This window comes from Orbicella faveolata, unplaced genomic scaffold (assembly GCF_042242905.1).
Source record: "Orbicella faveolata isolate gen_17 unplaced genomic scaffold, um_ofav_v1 contig_1, whole genome shotgun sequence".
NCBI classification, from domain to species: domain Eukaryota; kingdom Metazoa; phylum Cnidaria; class Anthozoa; order Scleractinia; family Merulinidae; genus Orbicella; species Orbicella faveolata.
In genome coordinates this window covers 28,902,254-28,921,392 of record NW_028301536.1, presented here as the reverse complement: position 1 = coordinate 28,921,392, position 19,139 = coordinate 28,902,254, and the positions used below count along the sequence as shown (strand labels likewise).

Below are 19,139 nucleotides of genomic sequence, written 5' to 3'. Positions count from 1 at the left end.
CGTATTCCGATAAAAATCTCAAACATTATGTTTTGGGTATTGTCTGGTTGAATTTATATGACGTTGAATGAAATGTAAAGGAGGAATAAAAAAGGAAAAAGAGTAAAAATGCCAACGGCAAAGATACTGCCCCAGTACAAGAGCACTTTAGGCTAGGGGTGGTCTATTTTCGTGTCCTTTCTATTAATTATTATTTACTAGGAAATCCAATTTTTAATTTTCATTTCAAATTCACTAATCCCCTTTGTTTTCCTTTCAGTTCAACTAGTAAAAAGTATAAAAAACTCTTAAAACTTCATGGAATCTGAAGCCTTCGTAGAAATTTCGAGTTACTAACCTATTTGTTAATTAGAATTCATTTTGCGTGTACCGACTGCCATGTACCAATCACCCTCACCACTCACACATCTTCCATGAAATCTGGGCATCAATCGATCTGCTTGCATAAATTGCAGTCTGTGATTGCTGAAATACATGTCGGACGGTAAGAAAGCGAAAAAAGTACAATACGCTCGAGCGATAGTTTGCACTTGCGCCAAACGGTGGCACGACTCCTTTTAAGCGAGAGATCTTATGGTGGTTTGAATGCTTTGAACATTTAAAGATTTCCTCATGTTATGTTAGAATCTCACTTTTGCTGATTTCATCATGCTATTTCGTTAAGTCATAGGCACCCATTATATGAAAAGCTTCAGTCAAGGGAAAGCCAGGTCGCCCTTACTGCAAATTGCCTTCTAACTGTGCATTTCAATGACTTGCAATGTTTTTGTCGGGAGGTCCGAGAATGACTCATAGATGAGCCCCTCAGTAGAATAACATAGATGTAATTGCGCTAATCTGGCATTATTCCGTTAATTCATCAAATGTTTCGATTTACAGGCCGTAGACGAAGACGACGAAGGAGGCGACATCGGAGACGTGAGTAATTCTGTTGAGTTCATTTCATGTTTTTGAGTTGAATAAACTCCATTTTTTTTCATCTACATCTAAATTAACTGATTTAGTTTGTAAAAATCGCAAGATATCACACCAACTTATCTTTAAAAATAGATTACATATACTTAATAATAATGGTAAAAAAGTGAAAAAAGTATCAAAATCTATAAGAACAATCATTAGGATGAATTAATCATTAAAATATTTAGAGGCCGTAGTCTTAAATGACTCCAAAGAACTTGTTTCGACTATGTCTTTAGGGAGGCTTTCCAAGATCTAACAGTTCTAGAAAAAAAAAATTTTGGCGGCCTTCCCATGTTGGAACTTGTAGTTATGACTTGTGAGGGTTAAGTTATCCATTTCACAGTGAAATGACTTTTTTATCTGCTTTTTTTTCGTCGGCAGGTTACCGAAAGGGAAAGATCCGATTCAAAAAGCGAATCCGCCGTATAAGACGCGGTCGTCGTATTATACGTTTCACATTTGGACGCCGTAAGTTCCGTATCGGCCGATTAACATCAAGAGTGAAGCTGTACTTCCGAAGGCGATGGTATCGCCCCAGACGCCGCGGACGACGGTGGTTTGTACGCATTGGAAGAAGAACATGCCGCGTTATCCAGCGCGGAAGAGGGTGGATGCTACGTTTTGGAAAACGCTGGGTAACCACGCGGAAGTTTATGATACGTGTCAGGCGTCGCTACAGGAAAGTTACACGACGCGGGCGAAGATTTTACATCAAGTTCAAAGGCCGTGGTGTGAGGTTCACATTTAGGCATTTGCGTTTCTTCAAGTACCGTGGAAAGAGTATCAAAGTACGGCGAGTAAGACGTGGAAGAAGAAGGTTCTTCAAGTTCCGTTTCAAAGGATTATTGTCCAAACGAAGGATACGCTACAGAAAACGAAGACGACTCAGGCGTAAGTTTAACAAATGGACGTCAGTTTTTTATGTGTCCGTCCTCTTATTGATTGTAAATTGCGTCAATAACATTGCCAAAATGGTTCCGCAGTAAACTTTGACGATGTTATGGTGAAATTTATCATCAATAAGAGGACAGACGCATAAAAAGCGGACGTCAATTTGTTTTTTACAATAACAAGACCCCAAAATGGTCAAAAGCCGGGAATAAATGAGGGGAAAAGACGCCCTAAACTTGCCGTAAACAAAGATAAGTGAATTTGATTCAAAATGACGCGAACATTGTCAGTAGCTTTTCTCGCTTTTTGATTGGTTACTTAAAAACGTTCATAAAATTTCATTGGTAAAAAAGTTGACAGTTTGACAGCTGAAAGTTGAACTTAAAAGCTTGCATAAACTAAAATTTTATCCGTCTGTACTCTTATTGACGATAAAAAATGGGCCAATCAGCGCGCGAGAAATTAGACAGTTATTGTAAAAAATTTTAATGAGGGCGCTCTGACGTTAGCAACCAATTCATGTTTCTATGCATTGGTTTAAGAAAAAACCGGGAGCTCCTTGTTTGCATGATCGTGAAGGTGTCATGTTTTAGTTCATTTAAAACCTTAAAAAATCAACTGGTCGTGTGCTTTCCCTTCAATTGATAAGCAGGCAATATTAGCTTGCTCAAATAAAAGAGTGATAAAGTAAACCGCTTCCAGCTTCTAAATTGAGAGAATGAACTGACTGTGCAGTGCTGAACTCGGTAGTTTAGCGCAGTTTTCCAATGACAGTCAGTCAATAATAAATAATACAATATATTTATATAGCGCAAATTCCATAAAGTAATGTTCAAATGCGCTTCACAATATAAAGCAAGTAAAAAGGGTAAAAATTACATTAAAATCACACAGTAAAAATGGAAAACAGAAGACTATAATCAATAATCAATGAATCAATTAGGCGGTCGGTCAATCAATCAATCAATCAATCAGCCAGTCGTTCAATCAATCAATCAATCAATCAATCAATCAATCAATCAATCAATCAATCAATCAATCAATCAATCAGGCAGTCAGTCAATCAATCAACCAATCAACCAATCAATCAATCAAACAGCCAGCAAATCGATCAGTCAGTCAATTAATTAATCAATGAGTCAATCAATCAATCAATCAATCCATCAATCCATCAACCAAAGTTGGGTTTTAGCGTTACTAAGTACGCTGTCCTTCTCTCTTTGCAGTACGAAACAGATCCTACGAAAGAAGACGAAGTAAGTGATTGTTTCATGCTCGATATTGCCAGTAATTACTTTATTGTTCTGACCGTTAAAAAATCTTACAAAGGAATCAATTACTTCGAGACTTACCTGATGATAAATAAATCTTACTGGAATTTTAGCACTGTGAGCTTCTGTTCAGTTCTGAGAAAACTTGTTTGTTTGATGCGTGATTGGTCGTCTTGTCCAGTTACACGGTATTATTATCATTAATTCTCAATTTAACACTTTCTTTTTTTATAAGGACTAAGGCGGCCTAGGGTGCTGTTCAAGAGGAAATACCGGAAGCTCAGACGAGGAAGACCCATATATCGTGTAAGAGTTGGCAAACGTTTTATACTGCTTCGAAAGATAGGAAGACGTATGAGAATTAAGTTCTTGCGCAAATGGCGACGACTGCAAAACCGTGGAAGCGTTTGGAAAGTATACGTGGGACGAAGGTGGCATCGAATTCATCGTAAAGGTCGACGTTGGTATCTACGTTACAAGAAGCGTTTGAGACCACTCCATCGAAACCAAAGAACTTTCCAGATCCGTTTTCGCAAAGGTTATAGGGCCCTGAAGCGTATTGGGAAACAATTCTGGGTGCGGCTAGGTAAAAGGTTCCGGCCCATAAGGCGTCGATTTACATGGTTTGCAAAGTACAAGGGTCGAAGAGTTCTTGTGAAGAGGAAAGGAAGACTTGGATACGTTCGTTGGCGTGGGAAGTGGTTCAGAGGAAGACAGTTACGATACAGAAGACCAGCTAGACGAGGTAATGACATTAACTCTGAATACTCATTTCTAAGAAGTATGGCTACTATACTTAGCTCTTATTAAGCGAGCAGGAGGTCTGTATGGGAGAATCTTGACCGAGGTCGTGTGTACAGACCTTACTACGTTCGGTCTGTACTCACGACCGAGGTCAAGATTCTCCCATACAGACAGACTAGGCTCGGTTAACGAGATGTTTATTGTACGGCAAACAAGAAGATTTTAATTCGCTTAATGTAACTGGTTTGTACTAGCTGACCCAGCTAGACCCAGAAAACGTCTTGTTTTCTTTGCATAAAAATGATTTAAACTAAACGGCAAGAAAGTTGCAGACAGGTTTTGCATCCCCCTTTCTGTATTAATCTTGTATCTTTCACAAAACTAAGACAGACTGCAGTCATTCTTTGAAAGTGGAGAGTCAAAAAAGTAGGGAAATCTTATCACCAGTGAAACTGACGAAATTATTTACAACAAAAACTACAGGATCTCCAAAAAACTCTTTTCTAATATCTTTTTCCACAAAAAAGTCACCGCAAAAGTTTTCGCCCCAAAATAGTTCTCAGATCGTAAACTTCAAATCCAAAGGAGGCTTTCACACCTCTCCTTCACTCTTATATCTGAGGGATTTGCCTGAATTCTCAGTGAATATCTGTTTTATTATCCGGCCATATTTACGACATGCTGCTGATGTTTCCAATAACAGGACGACGTGGACGAAGAAGGCGAATTCTGAGGAGGCGACGTTTGAGACGGCGGCGAAGACAAAGACGAAGAAGACGAAGACGAAGGAGACGTCGATTACGTAGGCGAAGGCGAAGACAGCGACGAAGAAAACGACAACTTCGACGTTCGTTGATACGTTTCAGATATGCTGGCCGTTTCAGACCGATTCGTAGAATTGGGAGAAACTGGAGATTCCTATACAGGCGTCGATGGTGGTTATTGAGGTGAGTTCTAGTAACTTTGGTATATGAGGATTATACTGTAACTTGTACGTATATTTCCCACTTTATTAAATCCTAGATGTACGAGTTACAATGAGTGAAATTTGAGCAGCGATAGTATTCTAAAAACACCATGATTTAATTTGAGTGAACAGCCTGAATATTCCAGAAATCAAGTCTTTTTTACACATAATTTGGTTTGGGTTTCTTCCACAGAACACCTTTTTACTAAACTGTATTTTTAATCCGTTTAAAATGACGCTGGTTCCCATAAACGTTATTCGTTGTTGGCAATTCCTGACAACAGGACAGTACTAACTTGGAATCTCACTCTGCCTTTAAACAAATATTTTCTGCTCAGTTTTCGGTTAAAATGGAAACTCTTCAGATTAACTGAATTGAGCTTTGTGCTGTTTAATACTTTGTCACATGCGTGTGTTGTGTATTTGAGTCTTAGGAGAAAAAAAAGGGGTAGCGGAAGCCACTTGTCAGATCTTCGTGTCTTCGACCGGATACTCGGAAAATGAGATGGTCAGATTAAGTTTTATAGCCCAAGACCGCTATTGGAGTTTGTCTGGGTAAAAAATTTAAACGCTGTGTTGTTTTGCTTATTAGTTAGCGACTTTAATTCGCAAGCTCATAAGAGGACGCGGTGTCAATTCTTCTTTAGATTCAGCAGAGGAAGAGCAAGAGTTGGTAGGAGAGGGCCTTGGGTGTCCATTAACAGGAACCTTAAGGTGAATATTGGCAAGAGATGGAGGTACGTGCGCAAATTGGGCAGAAAACTGAAACTGCGGTTCATGAAGAGACTCAGACTTTTCAAATTGGGAAGACGTTTCAGGATCAAATACAGACGACGCTGGACGATCGTAAGAAACCGAAGGCGGTATAGAAGGTCCAGGAGGAATAAAGTCAGGCAAAGAAGACGCAGAAGACGAAAAGCAAGAAGGCGACGAAGACGACGGAGGCGACGAAGACGCCGACGAAAAAGGAGAAGATATAGGAGGCGACGCCGGCAGAGGCGAAAGCGAAGGAGACGGCCTTCTTGCCGTCTTCGTTTCCGTTATAGACGACGGTGGAGGAGAGTGATTCGAAGAAGGGGAAAACTTGTCTTCGTTTACAAAAAAAGATATACAAGATTACGGTAAGAACAGGGTTTATGGTATGGTCAAGAAATAGAAAACACTGGCCCTTACTGTGTTGTCGCTTTGACAGGGCTTAGAGATTTTTTCTTTGTTTAATTTTGTTTTATTCTCCCAATCACCCATTATTCTAAACAATTTTGCGATAGTCTCCATACATTTTTATAGGGTGCCAGGCAATTCTTATATACGGTGGATTTACGGACCCTGTGACGGTACCCATAAGTTGACTAACTTTGTTTCACGCTAGGACAGTGTAATCATCATTCTTGGCAATATGCCAGTTCCTTTATAAAGCTTTATCAATAGAATCTTTTTTTATTTTAAACTAGGTATCGCAGACGCTTCTTGCTCGTAAGGCGCAAAGGAAAATGGCGTAGAATCCGAGGGTTACGAAGAAGATTGATGCTAAACGTTGGAAGACGTTGGAAAACTGCAAGAGTTCGTCGCGGAAGATTATGTATAAGACGAGGCAGGGGGTATACGAGGATAAGACTATTAAGAGGGCGTATACTTAAGCGTGTTGGAAGAAAGTGGAGAAGAATAGTTAGGCCACGAAGACGAAGGAAATGGAAAAGGAGAAAGCAAATAAGACGACGTAGAAGACGAAAACAAAGAAGAAGGAGAAGGCGTAAGAGACGACGGAGGCGACGACGAAGGCGACGACGTAGACGTCGACGACGAAGACGCCGAAGACGTCGACGAAGGCGCAGAAAGTTGTCACGGAGACGAAGGCGACCAGTTTGCGTGATGCGTTACCGGTATCATGGTCGTTGGAAACCAGTTATAAGACGACGTAAGGGTTTCTGCATCAAGATACAGGGTAGATGGAGGCGATGGAGGTAATAAGAATGCCTAATGACTGTTTTATATTCTATATTGTCACTTGTTATCGAAAGCTAGTCGATTTCAAGATGAGAAGTGGCGGCAGATTTATTCATGAATGGCATTTTACCTTTTTGTTGCATTTCTTTAGGAAGATTCGGATCTTGATTTATGAGCCAACAATCGGCGACAAAAGTGTTGAGACATTGCGCTTTTTCAGAGTCCCTTCCCCCCGCCCCCCAAATCAGTGTTGGTAAGCAGAACTCAGACCCTGGTGAAAACTACAACATTGTAATGGGAAATGAGGGAAGACTGGAGTACCACATTAAATCAATAACAATCATGAATTTGGCAATGCCATATGTTTGCGCCATCTCAGCTATTTTTGTCGCCGTTTGTAGATGATTCCGATCATGGTCTGTTTGCCGTTGTGAACAAAATGACGGCTGCTTCTTTGCATTTTCGAGGTTGCTGTGAAAAGGATTAAGATAAAGTTTTGAACGACTAGTAGATTTATACTAAAACAATCAGATTTTTCGCTCTCGATTTCTATGCGTGATAGTTGACGAGGGCGGAGCCCTCGTCAACTATCACGCGATAGAAATGTCGATCTCGTAATCTAATTGTTGAGTAGAAACAGTTTCTTAAATTTTAAAACTTGAAATTATTGAAAGAAACTGATGAGTGTGCGTACACAACTGCTAAGTTAAAGTGAGAGCTCAGTCCGCGCGATGTTTCTACAGCGTGAAGCTCTATTAATGCTAAGACGAGAAATGACTGGAATCGTTATTGGAAGCAAATTTCAGTTAGAATTGTGCTAAAAAATAATGTTTCGCTCTCGATTTCTATGAGGTGATGGTTGATTCGGCCTGCAGCCTCATCAACAATACCTGTTAAGAGTTTCCAGCTCAAAATCTTAATACGTCTACGGGTATTGTTTCTTCTCAACATCTACGGGTATATTACGAACTCACAATGTGACCAGTTCCCAGATGGCTTGATAGCTCAGTTGGTAGAGCACTGCACCGGTATCGCAGAGGTCATGGGTTCGAATCCCGTTCAGGCCTGAATTTTTTTTTTTCAGGCTTTAATTTCACAACTGCTTATGTTGTGTACATAACTGCGATGATCTATCATGTCTTCATATCAAAATCTTATTGTTAAATAGCCTTGCTCTGAAGTGAAGAAGCTCTATAAGAGCCCAACCTTAGAAAGGTCTCCACCTGAAAATAACACTAGGGTACCCGGTGTGGCCAATCTTGTTTCTTTTGTTGTGATCGATCTACAGTGGGAATTATCTGAAAAGGAAGTCATTGGATTAGGTGGAGGACAAAATTTTCTATCCTTCGAAAATGTTAAAGGGAGTTTGACTGCCTCAGTAAGATTTCTTCTTGGCCTGATATGTGATTACGTGCACAAGCTAATGTAACACGTGAAACGGCTCTACACCCGCCAAGTTGTTTGTTGTCATTTAACTGTAACAACCCTAACATTCTTTGAAATGAAAGTTAACCCGGGTTAGCCGTCACTTTCTCAACTTACAAATTATGTCATGGTGAAACTACTAAAGTGAGTAACAGAACTTTTCCATATAATTTTTACAAGTTTTTATGCAACGCAACTACCTAATAGCGTGATGTAGTCTTTAGATATTGGCGCAGAAAGTACGGCAAATATGTAAACAAACGATAAACTGGTTTGCTCTGCTACTCAAATAACTGGTATGAATAGGTCAATCATGTTTAAGAACACAGGAAAAAACGATTATAAAATATTTTATTCTGGCAGTGCCAAGCTAATGTGAATTTGGTTTGAATTGTTAGAATACGAGGAGGGCGCGTGAAAATAGGACGAAGAGGACGCTATCGGCCAGTCAAAAGACGTGTAAAGGTACTTGTTGGCAGAATTTGGAGGAAACCCAAGGTATATGGTAGAACATTGAGGATCTTTTACAGACGGAAACGTAGGCTTCTGAGAATAACAAGAAGGCGAGTGAGGCTCCGCTATGGACGAGTATGGAAGAAGATAACAATACCACGCAGATATCGTAGAAGATACACAAGAAGACGAAGACTGCGCAGGAGAAAGAGAAGACGACGACGAAGGCGAAGACGTAGAAGGAGGAAACGAAGAAGAAGGAGGCGAAGAAGACAAAGAAGAAGGTCAAGGCGTAGGAGAAGGAAACGCAGAAGAAGAACACGATGTGTGCTGCGTATACTCTATCGTCGTCGATTAAGACCAGTGTATAGAAGACGAGGTGGACTGGTGATGCGTGTGCGTAGAAGATTTGTGAGAGTAAGGTACGTTTGACTTAGCATTAATAAACAAATACACCACGTGGGAAATTGCGCCACATTCATAAAATCAACAGACACATTTGCTTTACAAGGGAATTGGAAAAATTCACCACATGAGCGAATGGCCGTCATTAATCCATCGATTTTGCTCCTTCCTTTCCGTCCAACATTTTGTACAAATTCCTTGCGTTTCTTCGGCCATCCTTCAGTTTGTGTGGACCTGTGTTTTCTGTTGCCCGCCGACTTGTTTGGATATCTTATTTTTGTAACTACAGCGGAGACATAATGCTATGGCTGAATGAGGTCTTTATTTCTTATTAAACAAACGTGACACTTGGCAGACGTGAGTCTTAAAAATCAAATCCTGAATGAAAGTAAGACTTCGTCTTCAATATAAACGCGCAAAAACCTAAGTTTAACTTTAATACTTGATATAAAATTGGCGGAAGTCTAAGGAAAAATAAACGTTTCAAGAGGTTAGGTTCAGGTATTGTCTATCAGGTCAATTTCGATCATTTTGGTTGGGTCTATGTCTTTATCTAGTATGACGAATATGTTAAAGTTGTTAGTTGTTTTGGCTTTGCAAACTGTGACTGTATATCCTTTCCATCGCTCCTCTTTTAAAGTTACCTTCACGGTCTTAAAAATAGCTGTCATAACGTTTCAAAATTGCTTGAAGTGGAAAAAGGGGGAATACCCAAATAAATCCTTTATTAAGCCAAAATAAAAACTGCATCCCAACAGTTTTGTTCGAAAAACAAGCCGTAAAAAAACCTGTATCCGGCTGTTGAGAAATCTCCATATGTGTTGAATTCTTCTATTCTTATGATATTTACGCTTCTTTAACCGTTCTGATGTTTTGAGTATGGAGTAGGCCAGTTTTATATTTTTAAGACTAAAGGAATCAACGATAAACTTAATTACTGGTCCCAAGGGAAACAGTGAGTTTTGTTTGTCCGAGACCCTCAATGTTCTGCCGCGGGGCCAGTCATTAAGTGTTTTGTTAAACCTCCCAACTCAAAAGTTGAAAAAAACTGCGAAGAAATCGTTTGCTTTACGCCGGCTGGGTACAAATTTGCCGTGGTTTTCAAGGAGCACGATCTGATCACGTGCAAGTCGAAAGTTCATGTTTTTGTTTCCCTAGGGAGTTAGTGAGTTTTGACACACGACACGTGACACGTTTTCCTCCAATCGGAAAACGTATTTGAGATGGGAGGTAAAACAAACAAGCTTATTTGCATTTATTCATCGTGAGGAGTGTCTTTCTTTTTCTTAAAAAGGTACGCAAGACGAAAGCTGTACATCAGGCGTAAACGTAGATGGATTCTACTGAGGAGACTAACCCGGCGCATACGTGTACGCGTAGGGCGGTCTTGGAAACCAGTGCGACGATATGGCCGCAGACTGTATTACACCTGGAAAGGCCGAAGAATACCGATCAAATTAACGCGCGGAATAGTTAGGGTTTACAGAGGAAGAAGATGGAGACGACTGATATACCGAAGAAGGCGGGGAAGATATAGGAGAAGAAGGTATAGAAAGCGTTTCTTGAGAAAACGAAGAGCGAGGCGACAAAGACGCCGACGGAGGCAGCTTAGAAGAAGGCGAAGAAGGCGACGCAGACGACAGCGAAAGAGACGGCGAAAACGGCGTAGGAGACGTCGAAGACGGCGCAGGAGACGTCTAAGAAGACGTGGCAGATGTGTATTATGGTTCCAATACCGCCGTAGATGGAGAAAGGTGTATAAAAAACGCCGAGGACTGAGAATTAGAGTTGGAAGAGGCTGGAAGCCATTTAGGTAGGAAAAGTTTGTTTTGCCTCTGGAAGGAAAATGATATAGTGGTTTAGCGTACGCATTTTTAGGGATGTACTGAATAATTCTGTTATTGGTACAAGAGAAAGGTGTGTCTAAGTCAACATACACAAATAAGTCAATAAAGTTGAATTGACTCATTTAAAACTCTTTAAGAATGGCTGACTGTCAGGACCGAGAAACGCCGGTCAACCTCCCATTTGACAAATCGCACATATTTTGCCTAAAGATACCCTTAGGTGACCTAATTCTAAAAATCATATTTAAAGGTTCCAGCGAATTTTTGTTTTTCAGAAATTCGCGAAAATTTGAAAGCGCGGTCAAAGTGTGGTTTTTCGTGTAATGAAATGACCGAAATAAGGTGCGAGGACGAAGCGCTGCTTAAGTCTTAAAATAAACTCAATTGACTTCAAACTTCACACAAATGTGGAACAACCACTCTAATTTATTCCTCGCTTTAAACTAATCTCAGATATGTTGATATAGTGGTTTTACGAACCATTTTAAAAACAACTATGAAGCGTGTGAAAAATAACGGCAAATTATAGGTCATGTTTAACAGCATAAAAATGCATCTGGTACCTCACTTTCCGATCATTTTACTTTACAGCCTTAAAATATCATTATTAAAGATATACCATGCCAAGTTTCATGCTCGAACTCGCAGTATTTCCCTTTGTGAAAAACGAAAATCTATGTCAATGTGTTGGGCGCAAATAACACAATAATTATGCACGAACCAGAGACAAATCAATTTCAATGGCGAAAGTAAAAGGCTATCATTAATTAGAATCCCGTCAATTCACTGCTATCAGGAGAAACATAATGTCCACTGCATAAAAACTGTTTGCAGAGGTTTTCGAACCATTGCGCGTTAACTTTGTTTAATTTCGTGTCCGCCGTCATGTCTAGTTTGTCATCGCGTGTATTTCCTTAATGTCAACAACACGTGAATTGTTGTCATAACAAACGCAAGAGATTTCCTGGAACCTTAATGTTTTCGATTCACCAAAACGCTTTAAGTTCGTTAAGACACAATAATGGGTCAACTTGGAATGCTTTTTAGCATCAAGGACGTTAAAGGACTGTAAATTAATCGAGTTGAAATATCTTGAAGCAAATCAAAATCGCGCCCTTATTCTAATTTGGTAAACAGCCGATCTCCGTTCAAGTTAGAGAAGTCGAGAGGTTAATCCGGCAATGTACTACCGGTACAACAACAAATTCAAACCGAGGTCATCAAAAGTGTAAGTTTAAAAGTGTAGTGGCAAGTTCGAAATAAATTTCGCCTATATAAATTGGAAACAAGATGTGAAACGGTCTGACCCGAAACAAATAAACAAAATAATAATACGACTAATTTAACCCGAAAATGTTACAGAAAACATACCTAAAAGCCGTCGATTCCCCTCGATACCACTCCGCATTGCCTTAAAGAGCCCAAGCTTTCTGCTCTAAGAATCAGGGGCCTCATGAATCTGTATTTGTTATATCGGCAACCATGCTGCGTGGCTGATATTCAGTAAAAGTTGTCACACAACCGTACGAGCAGCCCAGTCACGCTTTCACTGCTCTTGCGCAAATGTTCAACATTTCGCAGTTTACATAAACCGACTACAAGTTTAAAGTTGTGACAGTAGATTGAAATGCGCTTGTTAAAGCTGTCCTATCGAGGAACAATTATTTCTTGTTTTTGAATGGCTCTTAGTTGTAGCTACAGTCGGGGAGGGGGGAGAGGGTATTCCCGGAAATTTCGGATATCTGTATGCCGTGGAAGATTAAGTGGTCTCCAGCTCTTAACGCCAACACTGAAACACTAGATGATTCTCGAAGTATCACAGGGGTCACTAAGCTAAATAATTTTGAGTGTAGCTCCAATGAGTCAATTAACCGTTGGCGCGCATATTGCATTGACCGTGGACAGGTGGAAAAACAGTTAAACCGGAAAAGCCTGTTGCACATTGTAATTTAGCGTTGTCCAACACGCAGTCTGTCTGGTTGTAATGTTAATCGTATTTAAGAGAATCTCAAGTTTTCTTTCGACACATACTGGGGTGACATACTGCTAGATGGGCGTGGCCGGGAGCCACGAGTCAATCAGTCAATTTGCCATGCTTAACCGAGAAGAGTGACAGTGAGCCACTAGTGGAAGGACTGCAGATTGTCCCTACGCTTTACCCTAATAGGCCTCTGTGTTATTCTAATGAACTGATGCTGAGCTCGCTCGAGGGGGCTGGTGAGATGAGAGACCCTGGGAACGAGGTCGAGACGATTCGGCGGTTAGTTTTTCCTCTTAAGGGTCTTCCTCCTCTACTCCCTCCCCTTCTCTACAAAAATTTGCCAAACCATGGCAAATTGACTGATTGACTCGTGGCTCCCGGCCACGCCCATCTAGCAGTATGTCACCCCAGTATGTGTCGAAAGAAAACTTGAGATTCTCTTAAATACGATTAACATTACAACCAGACAGACTGCGTGTTGGACAACGCTAAATTACAATGTGCAACAGGCTTTTCCGGTTTAACTGTTTTTCCACCTGTCCACGGTCAATGCAATATGCGCGCCAACGGTTAATTGACTCATTGGAGCTACACTCAAAATTATTTAGCTTAGTGACCCCTGTGATACTTCGAGAATCATCTAGTGTTTCAGTGTTGGCGTTAAGAGCTGGAGACCACTTAATCTTCCACGGCATACAGATATCCGAAATTTCCGGGAATACCCTCTCCCCCCTCCCCGACTGTAGCTACAACTAAGAGCCATTCAAAAACAAGAAATAATTGTTCCTCGATAGGACAGCTTTAACAAGCGCATTTCAATCTACTGTCACAACTTTAAACTTGTAGTCGGTTTATGTAAACTGCAAAATGTTGAACATTTGCGCAAGAGCAGTGAAAGCGTGACTGGGCTGCTCGTACGGTTGTGTGACAACTTTTACTGAATATCAGCCACGCAGCATGGTTGCCGATATAACAAATACAGATTCATGAGGCCCCTGATTCTTAGAGCAGAAAGCTTGGGCTCTTTAAGGCAATGCGGAGTGGTATCGAGGGGAATCGACGGCTTTTAGGTATGTTTTCTGTAACATTTTCGGGTTAAATTAGTCGTATTATTATTTTGTTTATTTGTTTCGGGTCAGACCGTTTCACATCTTGTTTCCAATTTATATAGGCGAAATTTATTTCGAACTTGCCACTACACTTTTAAACTTACACTTTTGATGACCTCGGTTTGAATTTGTTGTTGTACCGGTAGTACATTGCCGGATTAACCTCTCGACTTCTCTAACTTGAACGGAGATCGGCTGTTTACCAAATTAGAATAAGGGCGCGATTTTGATTTGCTTCAAGATATTTCAACTCGATTAATTTACAGTCCTTTAACGTCCTTGATGCTAAAAAGCATTCCAAGTTGACCCATTATTGTGTCTTAACGAACTTAAAGCGTTTTGGTGAATCGAAAACATTAAGGTTCCAGGAAATCTCTTGCGTTTGTTATGACAACAATTCACGTGTTGTTGACATTAAGGAAATACACGCGATGACAAACTAGACATGACGGCGGACACGAAATTAAACAAAGTTAACGCGCAATGGTTCGAAAACCTCTGCAAACAGTTTTTATGCAGTGGACATTATGTTTCTCCTGATAGCAGTGAATTGACGGGATTCTAATTAATGATAGCCTTTTACTTTCGCCATTGAAATTGATTTGTCTCTGGTTCGTGCATAATTATTGTGTTATTTGCGCCCAACACATTGACATAGATTTTCGTTTTTCACAAAGGGAAATACTGCGAGTTCGAGCATGAAACTTGGCATGGTATATCTTTAATAATGATATTTTAAGGCTGTAAAGTAAAATAATCGGAAAGTGAGGTACCAGATGCATTTTTATGCTGTTAAACATGACCTATAATTTGCCGTTATTTTTCACACGCTTCATAGTTGTTTTTAAAATGGTTCGTAAAACCACTATATCAACATATCTGAGATTAGTTTAAAGCGAGGAATAAATTAGAGTGGTTGTTCCACATTTGTGTGAAGTTTGAAGTCAATTGAGTTTATTTTAAGACTTAAGCAGCGCTTCGTCCTCGCACCTTATTTCGGTCATTTCATTACACGAAAAACCGCACTTTGACCGCGCTTTCAAATTTTCGCGAATTTCTGAAAAACAAAAATTCGCTGGAACCTTTAAATATGATTTTTAGAATTAGGTCACCTAAGGGTATCTTTAGGCAAAATATGTGCGATTTGTCAAATGGGAGGTTGACCGGCGTTTCTCGATCCTAACAGTCAGCCATTCTTAACACTTACAAACTCTGAGTGGCTTAAATGTGACACTTATTAAAATTAAAAGTATTTTAGATCGATATTATTGAAACTGAATATATGAAAGATCATATATTTCAACTGCGTAGAAAAATATATTCATTTGTGTTCTTCACCATCTACGAGTATTGTACGAACTCACAACGTGACTAGCTCCCAGTTGGCTTGAGAGCTCAGTTGGTTCAGCATTGTACCGGTATCACAGAGGTCATAGATTCGAATCCCGTGCAAGCCAGAATTTTTTTTTCAGGCTTTAATTTCAAAACTGCTTAAGTTGTATGTATAACTGCAATGATCAATCATGTCTTCATATCATTGAAACTGTTACTAATTCGCTGGATGTCTGTGGCTGCTTCCATCCAGATTCATACGAGGAAAAGTGAGAATTGGAAGAAAGGTCGTGCGACTAATCCGTAGAAAGATCCGCGTCTGGATCGGAACACGGTGGAGGTTCGTCAAACGGTTCGGCAAATCCCTACGAGTGAGATACAGAAGGCTGAACAGGAAGCTGAGAATCGGCAGAGGAGTGAGAGTACGGATCGGAAGACGATGGAGGCGAGTTTATTATAGAAAGCGAGGAAGACGAAGGAGACTGAAGAGGAGGTTGAGAAGAAAGAGAAGGCGGTACAGAAGGAAGCTGAGAAGGCGACGAAGAAGGCAAAGACGGCGACGTAGACGGCGCAGAAAGCGTTTGAGAAGAAGACGCAGCTGCGTACTGCGTTTCCGATTCAGAGGAAGGTGGAGAAGAGTGTACAGGCGAAATAAGAGTCTAGTTTTCCGTTACGGCAGAAAATACAAGTATCTAAGGTAAGAAATTACTTGCTTCTTTGATTCGATCTCACAGCTACAAAGGTGACCCTTTCTATATACGGAATCTTTCTGTAAATTTTTTTTTCCTTGAGATCCGGCTGCGATTGTTTTGCCGGCTGCAAACCAAGAAGGCGATAAAGAACGTTTGTGTGTATAATACCTGCCAAAGGCCTAATCAACTATTTCCTCGTAAAAGTCGAAAGCGAATAATTAATAAATTTCCTTCAATCAACGTTTTCCAATTATTTCTTCACGTTTAAAAAGCGCGCGGAGTGAATTGTTGTTTGAAATTTGAAACCGTTTACACGCGCTCGTCAGTACATTGAAAATTTTGTTGTATATAGTAGCATAACAGTCAATTTACTCTCTTTAGTGTTCTTTGGAATCAAATTTGCAGTAATATGTCTAAATCTTCTTCGAAACATTGGAGAAACGAAACAAACCTTGCTATTATGCGGACAACCCCCAGCCACTGCACACTTATATGACATGTAGTGTACGATAGCTCAGCCAATCAGATTGCAGCATTTGCATTGGTATAGTAGAAGAATTCTACTGGTAGCCTTTAGTGTGCATATAGCTGGATCTCTTCCACAAAATGGCGACGTTTCTCTGGCGTCTAAATGGAATTTCGTTACAGCTAAGTTACTGGGTAATTTAACTCTGCAGAAGTCTTAACGAAGCTAGGACACTCGCCCTTACTCGACTTTAAAACTTCGAAATTGTTGAATGGACTGATGAGTGTGTTTAGAGGGCAACAAGATTCAAGTCTCAATTCGACTCTGGGGCGTTTCCGCTACGGCAAGAAGTTCAGTCCTAATTAATACATAAAGCTGAAATAATTAGAAATCACAAGAAACTTTAACAATCACCTCGTACAATTCATGAGCTTACAATCTAATTATAAAATAATATATAGTAGACCGGCAAGGAATTTTGTCAAGGAAATAAATTTTGCAAAAAGGTGTAAAATAGATAAAATTTGAGTTGGCCTGCTTGCCAAAATGCGGCTACTATGACACAATTAAATGAAGCGGTGAACAGTCCGTACATCAAATTCGCCAAGAGGGTTAAATGAATGAATCATAGTGAACGAATATTGTTGGCATTCACCCACTTCCCTGTACGGCTAAGTTCTAAATAAATATAAGATTTTTTATTCAAAAGATATTTGCCTGATAAATCTGTTGCAGGCTCTTTCGCGGTGTTCTGTGTCCCGTTATCTCTTTGATCCGAGGAACACTTGTAATCAACAAAGCGGGAAAGCGTTCTACGAATTTTATTTAAAATACGAATGTTGCAACCCAGGAAACCAGGTGTCATGTAACACTCATACCTCCCCATACCGGCCACCTCTCTACAGCGGCCACTTACTTCTGTCCCCAGGGTGGCCGTTGTGGAGACGTTTCACTTTATATAAGGAGCAATTTGCTGTAACTTGGTAATCTATACAAAGAAAAACAGGTCACCTCATAGGAATACGTCTTTCTTGATGTTTCTTGCCTGTTTTCCAGGTATCGTCGTGGTGTTCTTATGGTCAGGTGGAGAAGAAAATTGATTCGATTCCGTAAACCTAATTACCGTCTTCGGGTCAGACTGCGAAGAGGATGGAGACGTATCCAGAAACGGGGACGCACATTACTGATTAGATACGGACGGCGGGTTAGAAGAATAAGATTGTTTAGAGGAAGAGTAAGCATTTTCGGGAAACGAGGATGGAAGGTTATTAGGAGAGGAGTGAGTAGAAGAACAAGACGACGACGAAGGATTATTAGACGAAGGAGAAGAAGGAGGAGGAGGCGAAAGAGACGAATAAGAAGGTATAAGAGAAGACGACGACGGCAACGGAGAATTAGACGCCGACGCCTACGGAGATGCGTGATCCGTGTTCGCCGTGGACGTCGCTGGTATCCTGTTTACAGAACAAGACGCTTATTATGGATACGTTTCGGGAAGATATCAAGACGTATCAGGTAATGCCCTAAGTGAGCAGGGACCAGGACTTAATTTAGGACGAGAATCAACGAAAATCGACGAAAGTTCAAATCATCGCGTATTTTTGATCTTCAGCTCGCATACACTTTCGTCCGGTGCATCTTGTGCTCTCCCATCTAATTTGAACTTTAGGGTACAAGAAACCTTTTGCAAGTTTGACAAGCAGATGTTACCAATTTCTGCCTGTGTCCAATTCGTTTGACCGGTCTTGATGAAAACTCATTCCTCGCCCATGTCGACTTTTGCTCTCGTTAAGTACTGCGTTTACAGTTTTGACCTGATTTTCAATCTGAAATTCGAATTCTTGCGGTTGTAGAAAAAGACTTTTAGAAGCTCGTACTTTGAAGATTTGATTTAAAGCATTCGTATCAAAATTCATTAACCCGTTCTTTGCTGGAATGACGTAAAATAATAATAGTATAACGAGAAAGTGTTCTCAACCTTGTGGCTTTCGACATACTGGACATAAAAAATGAATCTAATAATGGAACTATAGATGAGCAATTAAGTCGAAACTAAGTTTAAGTGAGTTTTGTATTGTAAAAAAAAAAAAAGTCGAAACTAGATGATCGCAGATGTCAAGCAAGTAGTCATTTCTAAAGAAATAACAACCATAAAAACAATAAGAAGAAATTAAGCTGCGCAGCACTTTGAAATTAGATCATGTTAACAATGTTTTTGAGTAATAAATACTAGGTTGAACTTAACATATTTGTCGAAACATTGCACAAAAGCAACAACAAATTTTCTCTGTACCCATCAGAAATGTTTTAAGTTACAAACAGATATCAGTTATAATAATTAAATGGTACCATCAAGTTGAAATAGCTAAAAAAAAACTTTAAATAACAGGGAACCGGATTAAATAACTCCTTCATCATTGCAACGACTGATGAAAGGCTCGTTTCGTCAAACGTTTCGTCAAATATCTCAAGTTGAACCAAGTGCGTTTCTGTTAATAGTAATAGTAATATTAATAATAGTTAATAGTAATATTAATAGTTCCAAATCCCAGACAAAAAGCCACTGCACTTGAACTGAACCGTTAGGAACACCCCAATAGCTGTTGTGACAGTTCTCAGCGGCTTAACAAACCAGTGACACAGCTGGGTCAT

The 19,139-nt window shown here is 40.0% G+C and overlaps 1 protein-coding gene across 1 annotated transcript in view; it reads left to right on the top strand.

The window, feature by feature from the left end:
* Positions 1 to 19,139, top strand: part of LOC110053512 (uncharacterized) — a 103,069-nt gene that overhangs the window by 56,087 nt on the left and 27,843 nt on the right. Inside the window, exons 53-63 of the mRNA XM_089270923.1 lie at positions 880 to 918; positions 1,342 to 1,851; positions 3,078 to 3,107; positions 3,358 to 3,867; positions 4,570 to 4,813; positions 5,481 to 5,954; positions 6,285 to 6,794; positions 8,601 to 9,077; positions 10,355 to 10,873; positions 15,583 to 16,026; positions 17,544 to 18,002. Of these exons, the coding sequence (XP_089127049.1) occupies positions 880 to 918; positions 1,342 to 1,851; positions 3,078 to 3,107; positions 3,358 to 3,867; positions 4,570 to 4,813; positions 5,481 to 5,954; positions 6,285 to 6,794; positions 8,601 to 9,077; positions 10,355 to 10,873; positions 15,583 to 16,026; positions 17,544 to 18,002 (4,216 nt within the window). The remainder of the gene's footprint in view (positions 1 to 879; positions 919 to 1,341; positions 1,852 to 3,077; positions 3,108 to 3,357; positions 3,868 to 4,569; positions 4,814 to 5,480; positions 5,955 to 6,284; positions 6,795 to 8,600; positions 9,078 to 10,354; positions 10,874 to 15,582; positions 16,027 to 17,543; positions 18,003 to 19,139) is intronic.